The sequence below is a fragment of the Cucurbita pepo genome, chromosome LG06 (assembly GCF_002806865.2).
Source record: "Cucurbita pepo subsp. pepo cultivar mu-cu-16 chromosome LG06, ASM280686v2, whole genome shotgun sequence".
Classification (NCBI taxonomy): domain Eukaryota; kingdom Viridiplantae; phylum Streptophyta; class Magnoliopsida; order Cucurbitales; family Cucurbitaceae; genus Cucurbita; species Cucurbita pepo.
Window position 1 is genome coordinate 96,215 of NC_036643.1, and position 15,981 is coordinate 112,195.

General features: G+C 35.8%; 1 protein-coding gene across 1 annotated transcript; it reads left to right on the plus strand.

Moving 5' to 3' along the window:
- Nucleotides 1-1,206: 1,206 nt before the first annotated feature.
- LOC111797517 (Niemann-Pick C1 protein-like) lies at nucleotides 1,207-15,938 on the plus strand. Its single transcript, XM_023680534.1, has 39 exons — nucleotides 1,207-1,400; nucleotides 2,266-2,339; nucleotides 2,494-2,593; nucleotides 2,774-2,881; nucleotides 3,063-3,179; nucleotides 3,807-3,957; nucleotides 4,340-4,587; nucleotides 4,680-4,868; nucleotides 5,284-5,360; nucleotides 5,441-5,558; nucleotides 6,362-6,445; nucleotides 6,592-6,687; nucleotides 6,841-6,942; nucleotides 7,115-7,183; nucleotides 7,366-7,461; nucleotides 7,553-7,660; nucleotides 8,361-8,474; nucleotides 8,785-8,868; nucleotides 9,030-9,158; nucleotides 9,855-10,053; nucleotides 10,158-10,298; nucleotides 10,422-10,465; nucleotides 11,301-11,384; nucleotides 11,475-11,543; nucleotides 11,688-11,764; nucleotides 11,990-12,095; nucleotides 12,271-12,420; nucleotides 12,734-12,799; nucleotides 12,917-13,061; nucleotides 13,178-13,242; nucleotides 13,348-13,413; nucleotides 13,629-13,722; nucleotides 14,095-14,131; nucleotides 14,227-14,284; nucleotides 14,409-14,519; nucleotides 14,742-14,809; nucleotides 14,945-15,011; nucleotides 15,087-15,155; nucleotides 15,551-15,938. The coding sequence occupies exons 1-39, from the start codon at nucleotides 1,356-1,358 to the stop codon at nucleotides 15,635-15,637; spliced, it is 3,912 nt and encodes a 1,303-aa protein (XP_023536302.1). The 5' UTR covers nucleotides 1,207-1,355; the 3' UTR covers nucleotides 15,638-15,938.
- The last annotated feature ends 43 nt before the right edge of the window (nucleotides 15,939-15,981 follow it).

Sequence of the window (15,981 nt, forward strand, 5' to 3'; positions counted from 1 at the left end):
GGCTTCAATAAACATCCTTAATATATATGCTTAAAAAAAAAGCAAAAAAAAAAAAAAAAAAAAAAAAAAAAAANTGCCACTTTATTCCCTTTCCCAAATACTCAAGTTTCAAGCTTTCGTGAAAATTTTTGCCCCCAACTTTTTAAACCCAATTCTTAAATGGGTATTAATCTCAGATGGGAGCCTCGCGGGCAGAGAGAATAAACTAAAAAGGGTAGTACATAATCCCGGCTGGCAATGCCATTGCCCGTGATCACACGCTTTAAACATCGGCACGTGGGATTGGGATCGGGATTGCCTGTTCGAACAGTTCTAACAGTGTAGACCCAAGAGTTGACCAAAATCTGGAGCTTGAATTGTTAGAAGTAGGTGCAAAGAGTGAAGTGAGTCCCTACATAATGGGTAGGGGTCAGGCGGCATGTGAGCGAGATGGCAAGTTTTTAGTTTAATATTCGGTTTGTGCATGATCGAGGCGTGGCGCCGATGGCGATGATGGCGTCAAATGAGTAGCAATGATGAAGATGAATGGGTCACCCATCTGTTTGTGAAAAGGCCCCAAAGAGAGATAGATATTTCACTTTATTTCCTCGTTATCATCATCATTGCTCCCACCTCCTTCTCCTCCTTCTCCTCCTTCTCCTCCTACCCACAAATCTCTCTACTCTCTACTCTTCAATCAACCATCCCTTTTGCTTCTACTCCTCATTTTCACTTCACAATCATGTCTAAACTGGGACTCCCTGTTTTCTGGGCATTATTTGAAACCATCTTTGACAAAAATATAACAACACCGCTCAGTGGGCTTTGTTTGAAGCTTAATTATTATTCCACTGACATCGACTTTCAGAATGTGTTGGCTTTAAATGTGCGGTAGTTGGAATTATATTACATTTTCATCCCCCACTTTTTCTTGTTTTCACACTACACTACCAAAATTTTGCCAAAATTTATATTAACTCTTTACTAATACATTTAATTTTAAAAATAAATAACTTTAAAAGTTAATAAATTGCATTTACTGGAAAACCCTCGGGCTGCCTCCAAATTATATTATACACAAAAAATCATTGTCATGCGGGCCCGCTCGACAATCAAACCGAAAGCAGCAGTGGTATTCACGTAAATAACCACAATCTTTCACTTCCGAACCGGATTCTATTCGCCCTTCTCTCGAAAACCGCGAAGCTGCTGCCAGCGCCAACAATCCAGCTTTCCTACTCTGTCCTCAATAACTATAAATACGCCTGTCTTGACTCTAGTTCAACTTCTGTGGCTCCCTTTTCACTCCCGCTTTCCTTTCTTGGCGGTTTTGTTGTGCTTGCCACCCAACTCATCCTCTACTGATCTGCGCCACAATGAGGCTCCGTTTGGGGTTTATCGCGTCAATTTATCTCCTCCAGGCAAGAATTCTGTAGCTGTAACGTTTTTTTGTTCTTGAATCGCTTCTGTCTTCATCCGTTTGTATGTTCTTTATTACTTGCTTTGGCCGCGCTTTCCAGACGTTAGGATTTGGTGAATTCTTCTGTGTATTTTTGTCTCTATCATGCCGTGTTTATGTGATTGGTTGCTGAACGAATGCTGCGAAATGGAATTTATGAATCGTCAAAAGTGTGCTGTCTAGTACTGTTCCTCTCGCTCGTTTCTTTTCCTGTTTAACTGTTTTGTTTTAGCTTCCGTATTCGGAAGAAGAATACGACAAGGTTGGAGGAGCTTGGCAATGAATTATATATCGAATACTTTCAGCAACAGGGTAAAAGGTCCGGCTCTGCTTTATGGAGCTGTGAGGTTGCTTCACGCATCTGAAAATGTTTAAAACGAATGATTAGTGGGCATCTTGTGTGGCTTAAAAATTAATTCCCAGACTTGGTGTCTTTTCTTCTTATGAACTTGGAATAATGGTAATCTGCAATGGGGATGTGCTTCAGGGTAAAAACTCCCGCTCTGCTTTATGGGACTGTGAGTTTGCTTCACGCATCTGAAAATGGTCTCTTATCCAAACTGGGAACTAGTTTCCAGGATCCATTTAAGCGAATGATTAGTGGGCATCTTGAGTGGCTTAAAAATTAATTCCCAGACGTGGAGTCTTTAACTCTTATGAACTTGTGTCGATTCCAATCAGAGCGAAAGTTGTCTAGCGTTTTACCTACCATTAACTAATGCTTTTCTTATGGTTTTCGCCATTTGTTTTAGAACTTCAGTTCATTGTGAGATTCATAGAAACGATCGCCGACCCTGATTTCCTACTAAAAGTCGAGATATGTGCAGGTTCTATATTTTGTCCTAGCGTATGCAGAGAGGTCTAACATACGGTTGCTGTTATCTACGAATGGCACATCAGGGTATGCACTCCATTTTGGTCGACCCTTCTGCGTTTCATTAGAATAGTTATTTATTTACCTACACATCTCATTCCCTATCTGGTTGAAGCATTTATTGCTGCAAATATTTTTCGCTTGAATCTTCTAATAAGTTTTACTTTCTCCGCCATTGAAGGGAAAAACATTCTGAAGGATATTGCACAATGTATGGTATCTGTGGAAAACGACCTGATGGTAAGGTGTTGAACTGTCCGACTGGTACCCCATCTGTGCAGGTAACACTTTTGATTTCCTGTTGTCGCACCATCCATATTTTAGTCGTGGTGGCGATTTTAAAATAAAATAAAATAACATATGCAGGTTTAGCTGGTTTGCCTTTCTGTATCCATCAAAATCTTAATGTTTGTTTTGTTCGCTCAGTTTTTCTTTATGATCACAAATTATTGTGTTCCCAGCCAGATAATCTTCTTTCATCAAAGATTCAAAGTCTATGTCCAACTATTACTGGCAATGTTTGTTGCACAGAAGAACAATTTGACACCCTACGATCACAGGTTATGCAGGTAAGATCTCTGAGTGGCTTGTATTATTAATACTGCCGTTCATAGTTGCAGAGATACTCAATGCGCTCTGATAGCAGGTCGAATAATGCATCATGAGAATTTTTATATGCACTTTTCTTCTAAAACTAATGAAAGTACTTCAAATTCTTGGCCCATTATATGACTTGTGTATTTCATGCAGGCTATTCCGTTTCTTGTTGGTTGTCCAGCATGCTTAAGAAACTTTTTGAACCTATTCTGTGAGCTTACCTGTTCTCCAAATCAGAGCTTATTCATCAATGTGACTTCTGTTTTAAAGGTTAGAGCACTTTTCTCTTATAAAACTTACATAATTATGCCATTCACTTAGTAAGTAGCACGTGTTTATATTCTTTGTTTGCCATAACTTCTAAGCAAAGATGAACCTGCTAGAGAGGCAGATATTAGTTGCTCTTCCCATGAAATCTTTCTTTTATTCTTAACGAGTAGAACGTCATAAAAGCAATCACTTACCAAGTAATTGCACATAGATGTTTGGAAAAGATTAGGATATACAAGAGCGAGGTTATAATGTAGTTCACTTCTTTTCAATAAAAACAATGATTAATGACATTTTTTCTTTTTCACAGAATCATAGTCTAAAACTGTTAATTCAATATTCGGTCTAGTTTTCTGCAATTTTTGCGGATGATCTTCGTACCAGAGATTTGAGCTTATATGCAAGCAAATTCCAGTCTTTTTCCCTTTCTTCCCAGTCCCTGTCAATAATCACCATGCATATTGGTTGCATTTGCCTAGAATTTCTATGCATTTTCTCTGCATGCTCTTTCCCAATGCTGACCTCTTTATGATGATCTCTTCTTATTTTAGCTGAATGTTAGACTTCTTCATATATCGAGCAGTTGGAAGGCCACATTGAATTTTAATGACTTGTCTCTATGCTTAGGTTAATAGCAGCCTTACAGTTGATGCCATTGATTATTATGTAGCTGATGCTTTTGGTGAAGGGCTATTTGAGTCCTGCAAAGATGTAAAATTTGGTACGATGAACACACGAGCCATGCAATTTATTGGTGCTGGTGCTCAAAATTTTAAAGGTTAACATTCTCTCTTCCTCTCATGCATGTATGTGCACTCTCATACACTATTTGATTGCTGGACAAGCTCGAGATCATCACATTTTTTATGTACCCAAATTAGAAAGTATTTTTGTAATATTTTTCTGTGGAGTAAGGGAATGGAAGAAAAGTATTGATGGGGAAGAAGTAGAGGTACTCCCAAGTGTGAAAAAAAATTGAGAGCGGGTTATTTTCTCTACCTTAGCCAGTAGCTTTTTTTATTTTACTTTTTTTTTCTTTTCCCTTTTCCCCCACTATTTGTAGTGTGAACGGATCATATCTTTGATATATATATATATATGAAAGATTGTTTTATTGTGTGCTCTCTTCTAAAATTTGACATTGGTATGATTGTGGGCAGAGTGGTTTGCTTTTATCGGTAAACGAGCTAGTCCTAGCATGCCTGGTTCACCATATGCTATTGGATTTCCCTCTACCATGTCTGAGTCATCTGGAATGAAGCATATGAATGTATCGGCTTATTCTTGTGGAGATACTTCACTAGGATGTTCCTGTGGTGATTGCCCTTCAGCTCCCGTCTGCAGCAGTACTTCAACCCCCGTTTTCCATAGAAAAAATTCTTGTTCAGTGAGAATTGGGTCTCTCAAGGTGAGAAAATACCGCATAAACTGGCCGTCTTGTTCTTGTGTGTGCTAGTTTTGCATATTGTATTTAAAGATTTATTTTTCTCATCGCTATAGGTCAAATGTGTCGACTTCGCTCTGTGTATCCTATACATTATAATTGCCTCTGCTTTTCTTGGATGGAGTTTGTTTTATCGCAAATCTCAAAAGAGCCCTTCTTCGGGAACTAAAACAATGCCGAATATTATGGATGGTAGCAGTCTCCATTCTGCTACTAGGCAAAAGGATGAAAGTTTGCCAATGCAGGTTCGTTTGTTCCGACATTTCTTTTATGCTATCTTCATTTAACTTAATGGACTGTCTTAGATTAACTTTCCATTAAACCTCATGCTCTTCATGTTGGTACTATGTCGCTAATAGGGTGATGTTTATTGTGGTTCACGAGTCTCCTCTCAAACAACTCTGTATATGCTCTTTAGTTGATACTTATTAATTGTTGATGTTGCGCGTTACACAGATTCCTTGGTCAACTACAAAAAATTTCTTTGCTAATACTTTATAGTAACTCCCTTTTTTAAAAAGTAACCATAGTCGTGCAAGATACTAGCTGCTGCCAGTCATTCTTTGCCTTTGATTTCTACCAGTTATTTCAATTTGAAATTAACATTAATTTTTCAATTTGGTTGACTGAAGTTTTCTGCTCACTGTTCATATACTTCAGATGCTTGAAGATGCTCCTCAAATCAGAAGTAGGATTCAGCTTTCAGTTGTCCAGGGATACATGTCCAATTTTTATAGGTACTGAACGTCAATGCTGCTTTACTATTTCAGATGTAAAAAGAACATTTATGATTATTTTTGTTCATGTGCCTTCTCAGGAAATATGGGAAATGGGTGGCTAGAAATCCAACATTGGTGTTGATTTCATCACTTGCCATTGTTCTTCTTCTGTGTTTAGGCCTCATTCGTTTCAAGGTGGAGACACGGCCTGAGAAGGTATAATATGGTGAGCTTCAAATGGATGACAAGGAAAAGTCCTGTTTCATTCAATTGAAGTGCTACTTTTTTTATAATCCCTCCTTTTCTTGTTCTTTTTTTTTTTTTTCGTCCCATGCACATGCATGCATGCTTGTATGTGTATGTATTCAGTTGAAGTACAACGTTTTCATAACTCCTCTTTCTTTTCAAAACCATCCATTGATGCACACACACACACACACACATATATATTAATGTGACTGATAAGCAAATGATGTGGCAACTTTTGTCAAAAAGATGCAAATATGTGGATCACAATAATTTACTTGGTTGTATTTAAAATGGTGCGGATCAGAGAGTCGTGTTACTAATCAGGTGGCCAGTGTTTCTTAGCTACATGAGGGCAACAGAGGGTCACTAATGATGTGGCTGACAGTTTAGTGGCAGAATATCTCTAGTATTTACTCCTTTTTTTTAACTTTTTATTTATGTTTATTGTTAGTCTTCCTTGTTATGGATGAGTGCTATCGCTGGGCACCTCTTTCCCTTAACTGCTTATAATGGTTTTGATTCAAGTCAGAATCTAGGTAACATTTAGTGAATTTACTACATTTTTTTATTATATAATTCAGTGAAGAAAGTTTTGTTTTCCTTTTTTACAGTAAAACATGTTATCGTGTTTCACTTCAAGTTTCTTATCATAGTTTTCATGAAGGCTTTTAAATTAAAACCATCCTCAAATTCTTCCTTGTATTAATTATTTTATAATTCTAGCCAAATGTCAGTTGTTGGCCTTTTGATGATTTCTGTATTTGTTTCAGCTATGGGTAGGACCAGGAAGCAGAGCATCCCAAGAGAAGGAATTTTTTGACACACATCTAGCCCCTTTTTATAGGATTGAACAGGTAGAGACTATTGTTTAATGATTCCGCGAACTATTAAAATCATTTTTAACTAGTGGATTATCATACCTATTGTGAAGCTGGGTTGGAGAAGGATTATCGTCTGCTATTGTATTCAGACAACTTCTAATGCCATATTTCTTTTCTAGATTATAATAGCCACAGTTCCAGATACTGAGCACGGAAAGCCGCCAAGTATTTTGAATGATAACAATGTTAAGTTACTGTTTGGCATACAAAAGAAGGTATGTTATTGCTAGAATAACACTTCAGGATTGATTTCTATATTATGGGATTCGTCTTTATTACTTGGGATATTTCTTCCCTTAGTTTAATGTGCTATTTACATATGATGGTATCCTTCTCAAAATATCTACTCCACATGTCAATTTTTACAGATAGATGGTATTCGAGCTAATTATTCTGGTTCAAGCGTATCTCTAAATGACATTTGCTTGAAGCCATTGGATCGTGATTGTGCCACCCAGAGTGTCCTGCAGGTGGATATTCTGGTTTGCTAGTTTGATCTTATCTTATAAACACAAATACACATCCACTGAAATATTTCAATTGAAAAAGCATATAATTTTTACCGGGTTGTCATTCCTGTGGTTTTAATTTATAGAGCATAATTTTACCATTTATTGCTGAGGTATCCACTCTATTTGACAGTATTTCCAGATGAATCCAGAAAATTTTGATAACTATGGAGGAGTCGAACACCTTGAATATTGTTTTGAGGTATAATATGTCGTTCCTTTTCTGACTCGGTTTTGATTGTTAGATGGTAAACAATTTAAATGCATGAGCCATATTAGAGTTCTTGTAACTTTTTAAAGTAGATTAGAGAAATCTTTTGTATTGTCTTCTCCTGTGGGCGCATTTGACAATCATTTGTTTTCTTGTATTTGTTTCTGTTTCAGCATTATTCCTCTGCAGACAGTTGCAGGAGTGCATTTAAAGCTCCTCTTGATCCAAGCACCGCATTAGGGGGATACTCTGGGAACAATTATTCAGAAGTAATTTATCAGACTTCCCTACTTGTTAATTGATAATCTAATTTAATAAATTAATCTCCATAGTTATCTTACCATTAGTTTTTCAAGACAGGCTTCTGCGTTCTTAATAACTTATCCAGTGAATAATGCTATTAATAAAGAAGGGAATGAATCTGGTCGAGCTGTGGCTTGGGAGAAAGCCTTCATTCAGTTGGCTAAGGTTTATCTCTTATTCTGTTTCTGTGCATTAGCTTTCCCTCTCTTTAAATTGTGTTCTCTTAATATACTTTACCTTCATTGTGAAATATGTGAAAATGTATCCTTTTCATTTTTTGTGACTTCCATGAGTGAAATATTGCCTAATTTTGAAGTTTAGTTGTTGTTCTTAAGGTGGTGTTTGGAGTTGAGTTTTGGGCTGTGGGTTTAATAATCCTTAGCTTGTTAAGCCCAAGCTGTGTTTGAGATGAATGAATTTCGTCCTCATTCAATCGTCATGAAATTATTTATTAACAAATAACCAATTATATATTTTTAAAAGCTTACTTGGACTTTAAGTAATTTAAACAAGTAATACAATAAGATTATAGATAATAAGTAATAGATTAAACAAAAAAATTCCATTTTCCATATTTTTATTAACCAAAAAGTGTTACTTTTGTAATAATAAACAAACACCATTTTACATGCACAGTCTAATGAATCCCAATCTCATATACATCCACACATCCCTCAATTCCCATGCTTTTCTTACTAATCTCATTCTTCTTAATCCTAGGCTCTATAACTCCCCGGCTCTAGTTATTTAGACTCTGTATTGGTTTCTTCCTTCATTGTTTTATAATTTTATTTTAATGTTATGGTGTCTGTCCGTCTTCTAGGAGTGAATGAAGTTTCTTGATATTAATTTACTTTTGTGATAGACCGAGTTATTGACAATGGTGCAATCTCAAAATTTGACGCTTTCTTTTTCTTCGGAAAGTTCCATTGAAGAGGAATTAAAAAGAGAGAGTACTGCTGATGTCATCACAATCTTGGTTAGTTCTTCTTTAGAAATAATCTCTTGTGTTGTACAGTTAAATTATCATTCTCTGTCCGTATGATTTATTTTAGTTTTTTTTTCCTGATATTTGCATTATAGTTTTATATTATTTTACTTTTGATAATGTGGCAGTGGCTACACATCGTGTCATTTTTCTTNTCCGTATGATTTATTTTAGTTTTTTTTTCCTGATATTTGCATTATAGTTTTATATTATTTTACTTTTGATAATGTGGCAGTGGCTACACATCGTGTCATTTTTCTTCTTAATTGACAATTCACCCGTTTACCTAATTAAACTGCAGATAAGCTATCTTGTGATGTTTGCTTACATATCTCTTACTCTGGGCGATAGACCACATTTATCTACTTTTTATGTTTCATCAAAGGTACGTAATGGGCAGGCTTATAACTTAATCTAATTCTACTTCGGCCCTTCATCTTTAATTTCCTTTTCCACTTTGATCAGATTATTCTCTACTTTTCTGATGTTTCTTCCCAAGCGTTGGAGTTTCTTCCTTGATAGCTTATGATTCTTTTCTATGATCAGGTGTTACTTGGTCTCTCCGGAGTTGTTCTTGTCATGTTGTCTGTTCTTGGATCAGTCGGGTTTTTCAGTGCAATTGGAGTCAAATCTACTCTAATCATTATGGAAGTTATCCCTTTCCTTGTTCTGGCAGTAAGTTCTGTCTTCATCCAATTTTTCTAACATTGCCTTCCTGATTATGATTTCATATTGATATTCCTGTTCTGGACTTGCCATAGTTGGACTCCATGCTCAGATGATCATATCAGTTCAATCTTGCTTTGTTAACTTTTAACATCCTGGGCAAACTCTGATGACTTTTTGTGTGCTTTTTTATATGCTCAATTGGCAACCTGCCAATACGAACTACAATGTTTTCTAGGATTGCACTTTCGTTGCTTCTTGTTCTTCTTTTTGGGTATTGATGAAGGGAGTGGGTTGTTATTTGTATAAACTAAAATTTTGTTGCGAACTTTGAAACTTAGAATACGTTGGTTTGCCTGAAGAATGAGATTGTTGCATAACTCGTCAACTCGTTCACGTGCTATTGGCAATTATTTCAGAATTTAAGATTTTGTGAACAGAAAATGTCTTACAGTGACAGCTCTATATACCCAAAATTTCATTTCACTTAATAACAATTTTGTTTCAAATGAGCAAGCTGAATCGATGCTTTGTACAAGACCTATATCTTTCTTGAAAAGTTTATCCACTGTAGGCTACATATTTTTAAATCACGATGGTTAGCATTCTTCTTGGATATGCTCTTAAAAATGTAACTGTTGATGCATTCTTTTGTGAAATCCTTTTTATGTTCATTTCTAAAAAAAATTCTCATCCATATATTAGGTTGGAGTGGATAACATGTGTATATTGGTACATGCTGTTAAACGGCAGTCAGTAGAATTGCCTTTAGAAGGACGAATTAGCAATGCGCTCGTAGAAGTTGGACCATCCATAACACTAGCAAGTTTATCTGAGGTTCTTGCATTTGCAGTTGGAAGTTTCATTCCTATGCCAGCATGCCGTGTCTTTTCCATGTTTGCAGGTTTGAGTGTTTGTCCATTGCAAAACTCTCGAGGATGCTTGAGATGTATATTTTAACTGAGACAGGCATAGTTTTTCAATCACCATTTTCACTTTCTTATACAGCATTGGCCGTTCTTCTGGACTTCCTGCTGCAAGTTACAGCTTTTGTTGCTCTCATAGTATTTGATTTCTTAAGAACTGAGGATAAGAGAGTTGATTGTTTTCCGTGTATTAAGAACTCAGGATATGCTGGAAGTGATAAAGGTAGTATCTTACTTACTTTTTAAATCATTTTTTCCTTAAAAAATACTTGTGTGTGTGTATGTGTTTGTTCAAACTCATTGCACTTTGTTGCGCTGATGCATTGCCTTGTTGAATATTATTTAGGCATCACTCAGAGGAATCCTGGCTTGTTAGCCCGATACATGAAGGTAACTTTCTAAGTGTAATATAAATTTTTGTGCTTCCTGGAGGGAAAAAAACTCAATCCACCGCTATGTTATATTTGAACTTGGATATCATATAATTTAACACCACGTAAATTTGTACCCTTGACAAATATGCTACATTTGTTCTTTTCTACCAGTTAAACTTATGATCGGGGGGGATTCCACTTGTGTCCAAGAGAACTGTGAGATATTTTGAACGAAAAAGTAAAAAATAAAAATTGGAATTATATCATTTAGATAGTAATTTTTAGGGTGTGTAACATTTGAGTCTTTCTTGTCATCCTCCTGGTGTTGTTTACTAGGTTCTTTTATTAATGGCGTTAAGCTAGAAACTAAAGATGGGGTAAAATAAGTAGGCGTCTAGCTATCTGACTCCTGAGGTCCACACTCAAAGTCTCAAACCAAGAACTTTTGGATTGAATGACAAGTCCATCTTATTATCAATTTTACGTAGGCTTCAGTGTCTTTTTCCCTTTCTTTTCCTCTCTTTTCGTGAGCTTGATTTCTGCCTTGAATCTAAGACAACGCCATTTATTTTGTTCTTGATTAAGAGTTTTATTTTTAGCAAACATGATATTAGGTTTCAGTTGTATTTGCTCTCATTCATTACAGTCATACTCCAAATAGATGGTTGTATGTTCCATTAGTTCTGCTGTAATTCATCAGAGTTGAGGTAGATGTTGAAGCTTGTGTCTTCCTCTTACACTTTCAGTTTATTTGAAGCATTTATATTTTCCATATGACAATGTCTGCATAATATTTGACATCTCTTAATTGGGCTGTTTTCTATTTCACACCCCATGTTTTGTCTATCCAGGAGATCCATGCCCCTGTGCTTAGCATCTGGGGAGTCAAAATAGTTGTCATATCCATCTTTGTTGGGTTCACATTGGCAAGCATTGTGAGTTCTTCATCTCTTGTCTGGTTATTAGTTTCCCTCACCATGCTTGTTATATCTGGTGTTAATTTTCCATTATCTTAAATTTGACAGGCACTATGCACCAGAATTGAAGCTGGTTTGGAACAAAAGATTGTCCTCCCCAAAGATTCTTATCTCCAGGTTTTTATTTTTATTTGTCTCATTTTACATTTTCAAGAGATTCCTTTCTGTCTTTTTTTTTTTTTTTTTTTTTTTTTTTTTTTTTTTTTTTTTTTTTTTTTTTTTTNCCTTGCATGTTAAAGCTGTTTTCTACTTCTTCTACAGGGGTACTTCAATAACATTTCTGAACATCTCAGAATAGGTGCACCAGTATACTTCGTTGTAAAGAACTACAATTATAGGTAAAACTGTACAAGAATTACGCACTCTATCTTGTGTTTAGTTTATAGCATTTAGAATTGATCGGGACCAAGTATTATTCTCGTACACATTCATGTTTGATGGATTTATGTCTCTCGATGTTTTTTTTATAGTGTAGGTTCTGCACTCTCTTGTAGTTAGTTTATAGCATTTGGAGTTGGTCGGTGCCAACTATTATTGTTGTATACTATTATTAATGGGAATAGCAAGGATGAATTGTTTTTTTTTTTTTTTTTTTTTTTTTTTTTTTTTNGACAGACAAACCAATTATGCTCCATCAGTCAATGTGACTCAAACTCTCTTTTAAATGAGGTACATCTATCTTCCAATATTTTTCACAGGAATATGTATGTCTTTTCCAATATTCTTGATGCGCTCCAAGTCTTTTCCAACATGTGTAGGAGAATAACATTACTGCTGCTTTATAATGGCTTATTCCACTTTTTTTTTTTTCCAAAGCAAGGATTTATTTTCCTCTTTCCTGCAGATTGCAAAAGCTTCACTAATACCAGAGTCAAGTTACATTGCTAAACCAGCTGCTTCATGGCTTGATGATTATCTTGTGTGGATATCTCCAGAAGCATTTGGATGTTGTCGGAAGTTCACGAATGGGAGCTATTGCCCCCCTGATGATCAGGTCATGTGGTTCCTTTGCAATTTTTCTTGTGAAATAACATCATAGCTGTAATACCATTATCATGGACAGACTATTGTTCATTCCACAGTTGGTTTGGTTTTCTATATTTGATTTTATCTTCATTTCTCTTCCTTCTAATGCAATATTCTTTGAAGTTTGTTTTACTCGTAACTATGTTGGTGTATTATGTTTTACCAATTATAAGATATATCAGTGACAACAAATGGTTTATTATTTTTAGAAATATTTGAGAATTTTTTGTATATTGTGTGCATGTTATCTCCTTAAATTTACTGAATTTAGTCCTTTTCAGGCCCCTTGCTGTGCTTCTAATGGTGGTTCTTGTGGTCTGAATGGAGTATGCAAAGATTGTACAACGGTAAAACTGTTGCCTGGTTGCTTTTCAGTATTTTACAAAATTAGGAGCCAATCCTGAGTCATGAGTCCTAATTTTCGTCTTAGAATTTGTGAACATTAATGCTTAGGAGTTATGCAGTGCTTTCTTCACTCGGATCTGCATGGTGGTAGGCCATCCACTACACAATTTAAGGAGAAATTGCCATGGTTCCTCAGTGCTCTACCTTCTGCTGATTGTGCTAAAGGAGGTCATGGGGCATACACTAGTAGTGTTGAACTGAAAGGTTTGCTGGATTGGATTTCTTCTCTTGCATTATTTGATAATATATGTTAAATGAGAGTGGAAGATTTCTTGCAGCCTTAAATTAAATAACACTTATTTTTCTTTTTTGTTCACCAGGCTATGAAAATGGTGTTATTCAAGCATCTTCTTTCAGAACATACCATACTCCCCTGAATAAGCAGGTGTGGTGTGGCCCGTTAATAATTTGAATTTAGATAGTTGTATTTAAAGAATATAATTAAAATAAAGATTGTTTTTTACTTTTGTAATCAACAAAAAATTATCAGGTTGACTATATTAATTCGATGAGGGCTGCTCAAGAATTGAGTTCAAGGGTTTCTGATTCTTTGAAGGTAAAATTTTCAATTATAATTTTTGTTTGATTTTTTTTCATATCATATTATTTTAAACTAACAACGATCGTACCTGTATCTTGGTTTCACCATTTGATTGAATAGGAGAGTGGCAAACTGCTTTTGAAGACTTTTTTTGCTTTAATGCTTTATTCAAACTACTTGCTTCTGTTGCATTATCTTGATCTTGAACTGACCCTCTTTGTCATTTGCAGATAGAAGTCTTTCCGTATTCTGTATTTTACATGTTTTTTGAGCAATACCTCAATATATGGAGAACAGCACTGATCAACCTTGCCATCGCTATTGGTCAGTAATTAAGGACATTTGCATGTGCATTGTTTTATAAATAGTGTAGAAGACTACCGTGTATTTCGTGTAATACAAGTTTGTCTACCACGATGATGCTAGCAAATGCTTTGTGCTTCTACTTTTTTTAATGGGAAAGAAGATTAGAAGAAATTATATCCTAATGTAGGTCGAGGATAAGACCTCTTTGTTGTAGTGTGCTTTCTCTGTCCAAAGATCCTCATTAAGTTGGTCTTCTTTTCTTATTATTTTTTCTCTTGTTTTCATTTGAATACCTTGTAAGAACAATTCTCATCCCCAGTAAAGGTATGAAAAGTGTCATGGTGGTTCTTAAAGCATTGATTAGATTTTATTTTTTTTACTGTTTTTCAGGTGCGGTGTTTATTGTGTGTCTGATCATCACATGCAGGTTAGTGAGGGTGTTTCTTGCATTGAAGTAGACAGATATTCTTCTCCTTAAAATGTGCTAACTAGGCTTCCTCGTGCTTGATTTCTTTGTTATAGCTTATGGACCTCGGCTATCATCTTGTTGGTGTTGGCAATGATTGTTGTGGACCTCATGGTATTCTCTTTATATTCCTAATTATCTCTGGAAAGCTTACGATAATGTCGTAGTAGTGAAGTTAGCTTAATCCTTTTAATAACAAAATAGTCTCACCCTTTGCTGACAAGATAATACTCTGCAGGGCGTGATGGCAATTTTGAATATCCAATTGAACGCAATCTCTGTTGTCAATCTTGTCATGTCTGTGGGAATTGCTGTTGAATTTTGTGTGCATTTGACACATGCTTTCTCGGTCAGTATCGATCTTTACTACATGATTTCCTTTTTCATTAATGTACTCTTAACTGTCAACGCTTAACATCATTTGCTAAACCTAATAATATTGTTTAGAGCCATAATTATCATACCGTTGCCACAAAGGAAAACATATAGTTTTGGAAAAATTTCTCAACTTCCTATCGTAATCAGTTTTGTACTACTATCATTGCAGTCATCTGTGTGTTACTTTTGACAGGTTAGCAGTGGAGATAAAGACCAACGCATGAAGGAGGCTCTCAGTACAATGGGAGCATCTGTTCTTAGGTACCATTTTCCGTATCATACACTGGAGCTCTGCTTACAAATGAAATCTTGGAAAATTAATCTTGTATAGTTACACTATCATTCTTTATCAAATTTATTTGCCAATTTTCATTCATTTTACATTGATGTTTGCAGTGGAATCACACTAACGAAGCTAGTCGGGGTCCTTGTACTTTGCTTCTCCAGGACTGAAGTTTTTGTGGTATTAATTTCACACCTCCAAACTTCAATTTCACGGATTCCAGGTCCATTAATATATTCACTCTATGTCCTGCAGGTTTATTATTTCAAAATGTACTTGGCACTAGTACTTCTTGGATTTTTGCATGGTCTCGTATTCTTGCCGGTACGTATAGACATGCTTCTGTTGTACAAGTTCTGAGTTTGTCTTTTTCACAATAGGGATGCTCATAAAAAGGGCAAAAACAATAATCAGCCCCATAAAAAAGGACAGGTGTTCTTTTGTACCCGATAGCATGTTGCTCTATACACTTGTAGTCTTGTATGGATGATATCGACATTTTCTCTCATACCACACGACCACATTTGCGCATGAAAGATATTTTTGTAATTAAGTTCATCCCATTTTGGACATTTTCCCTCTTTGATCACTGATGATATTTTTGTCTCACTGTACCTTGGTTGAACTATCATGGGTAGTTATACCGACTTCTGAGTACTCTGCAGTGTAATTATCCAATCAAATTTGACATGAATTTGTGAAACCATCATGGATTGCAGGTAGTGTTGAGCTTGCTCGGTCCACCTTCAAGATGTGTGTTCGTCGAGCAACAGGATAATCGGCCCTCTACTTCGTCTCGGTCATGAGAGCTTTGTTTTAATTTGCTTTGGTAGTTGAACAGGGTTGATTGGCATGCATGCTTAAACGACACGAGTAAAGAAAGGAAGAGAAAATATATAGTAGCTTCTAACTTGTAAAGTGAAATTGGCATACAAGGTAGCATTAGTGATTTTCGTTTGTAATTTGTATAAAGCGTTGCTTCCTTGCGTTCGAACGACACTTAAGTTGTGACGGTGTTGGACAATTCTGATACCGTCCATTGATTATGTTGATGTTAATGAATATTGTTGCAAATCCAAAGTAGCCGTGCAGGATTGTTTGTGGAGTGGAAGATGGTCTTTTGGTGGTCAGATTTTGATTCATCCATGGC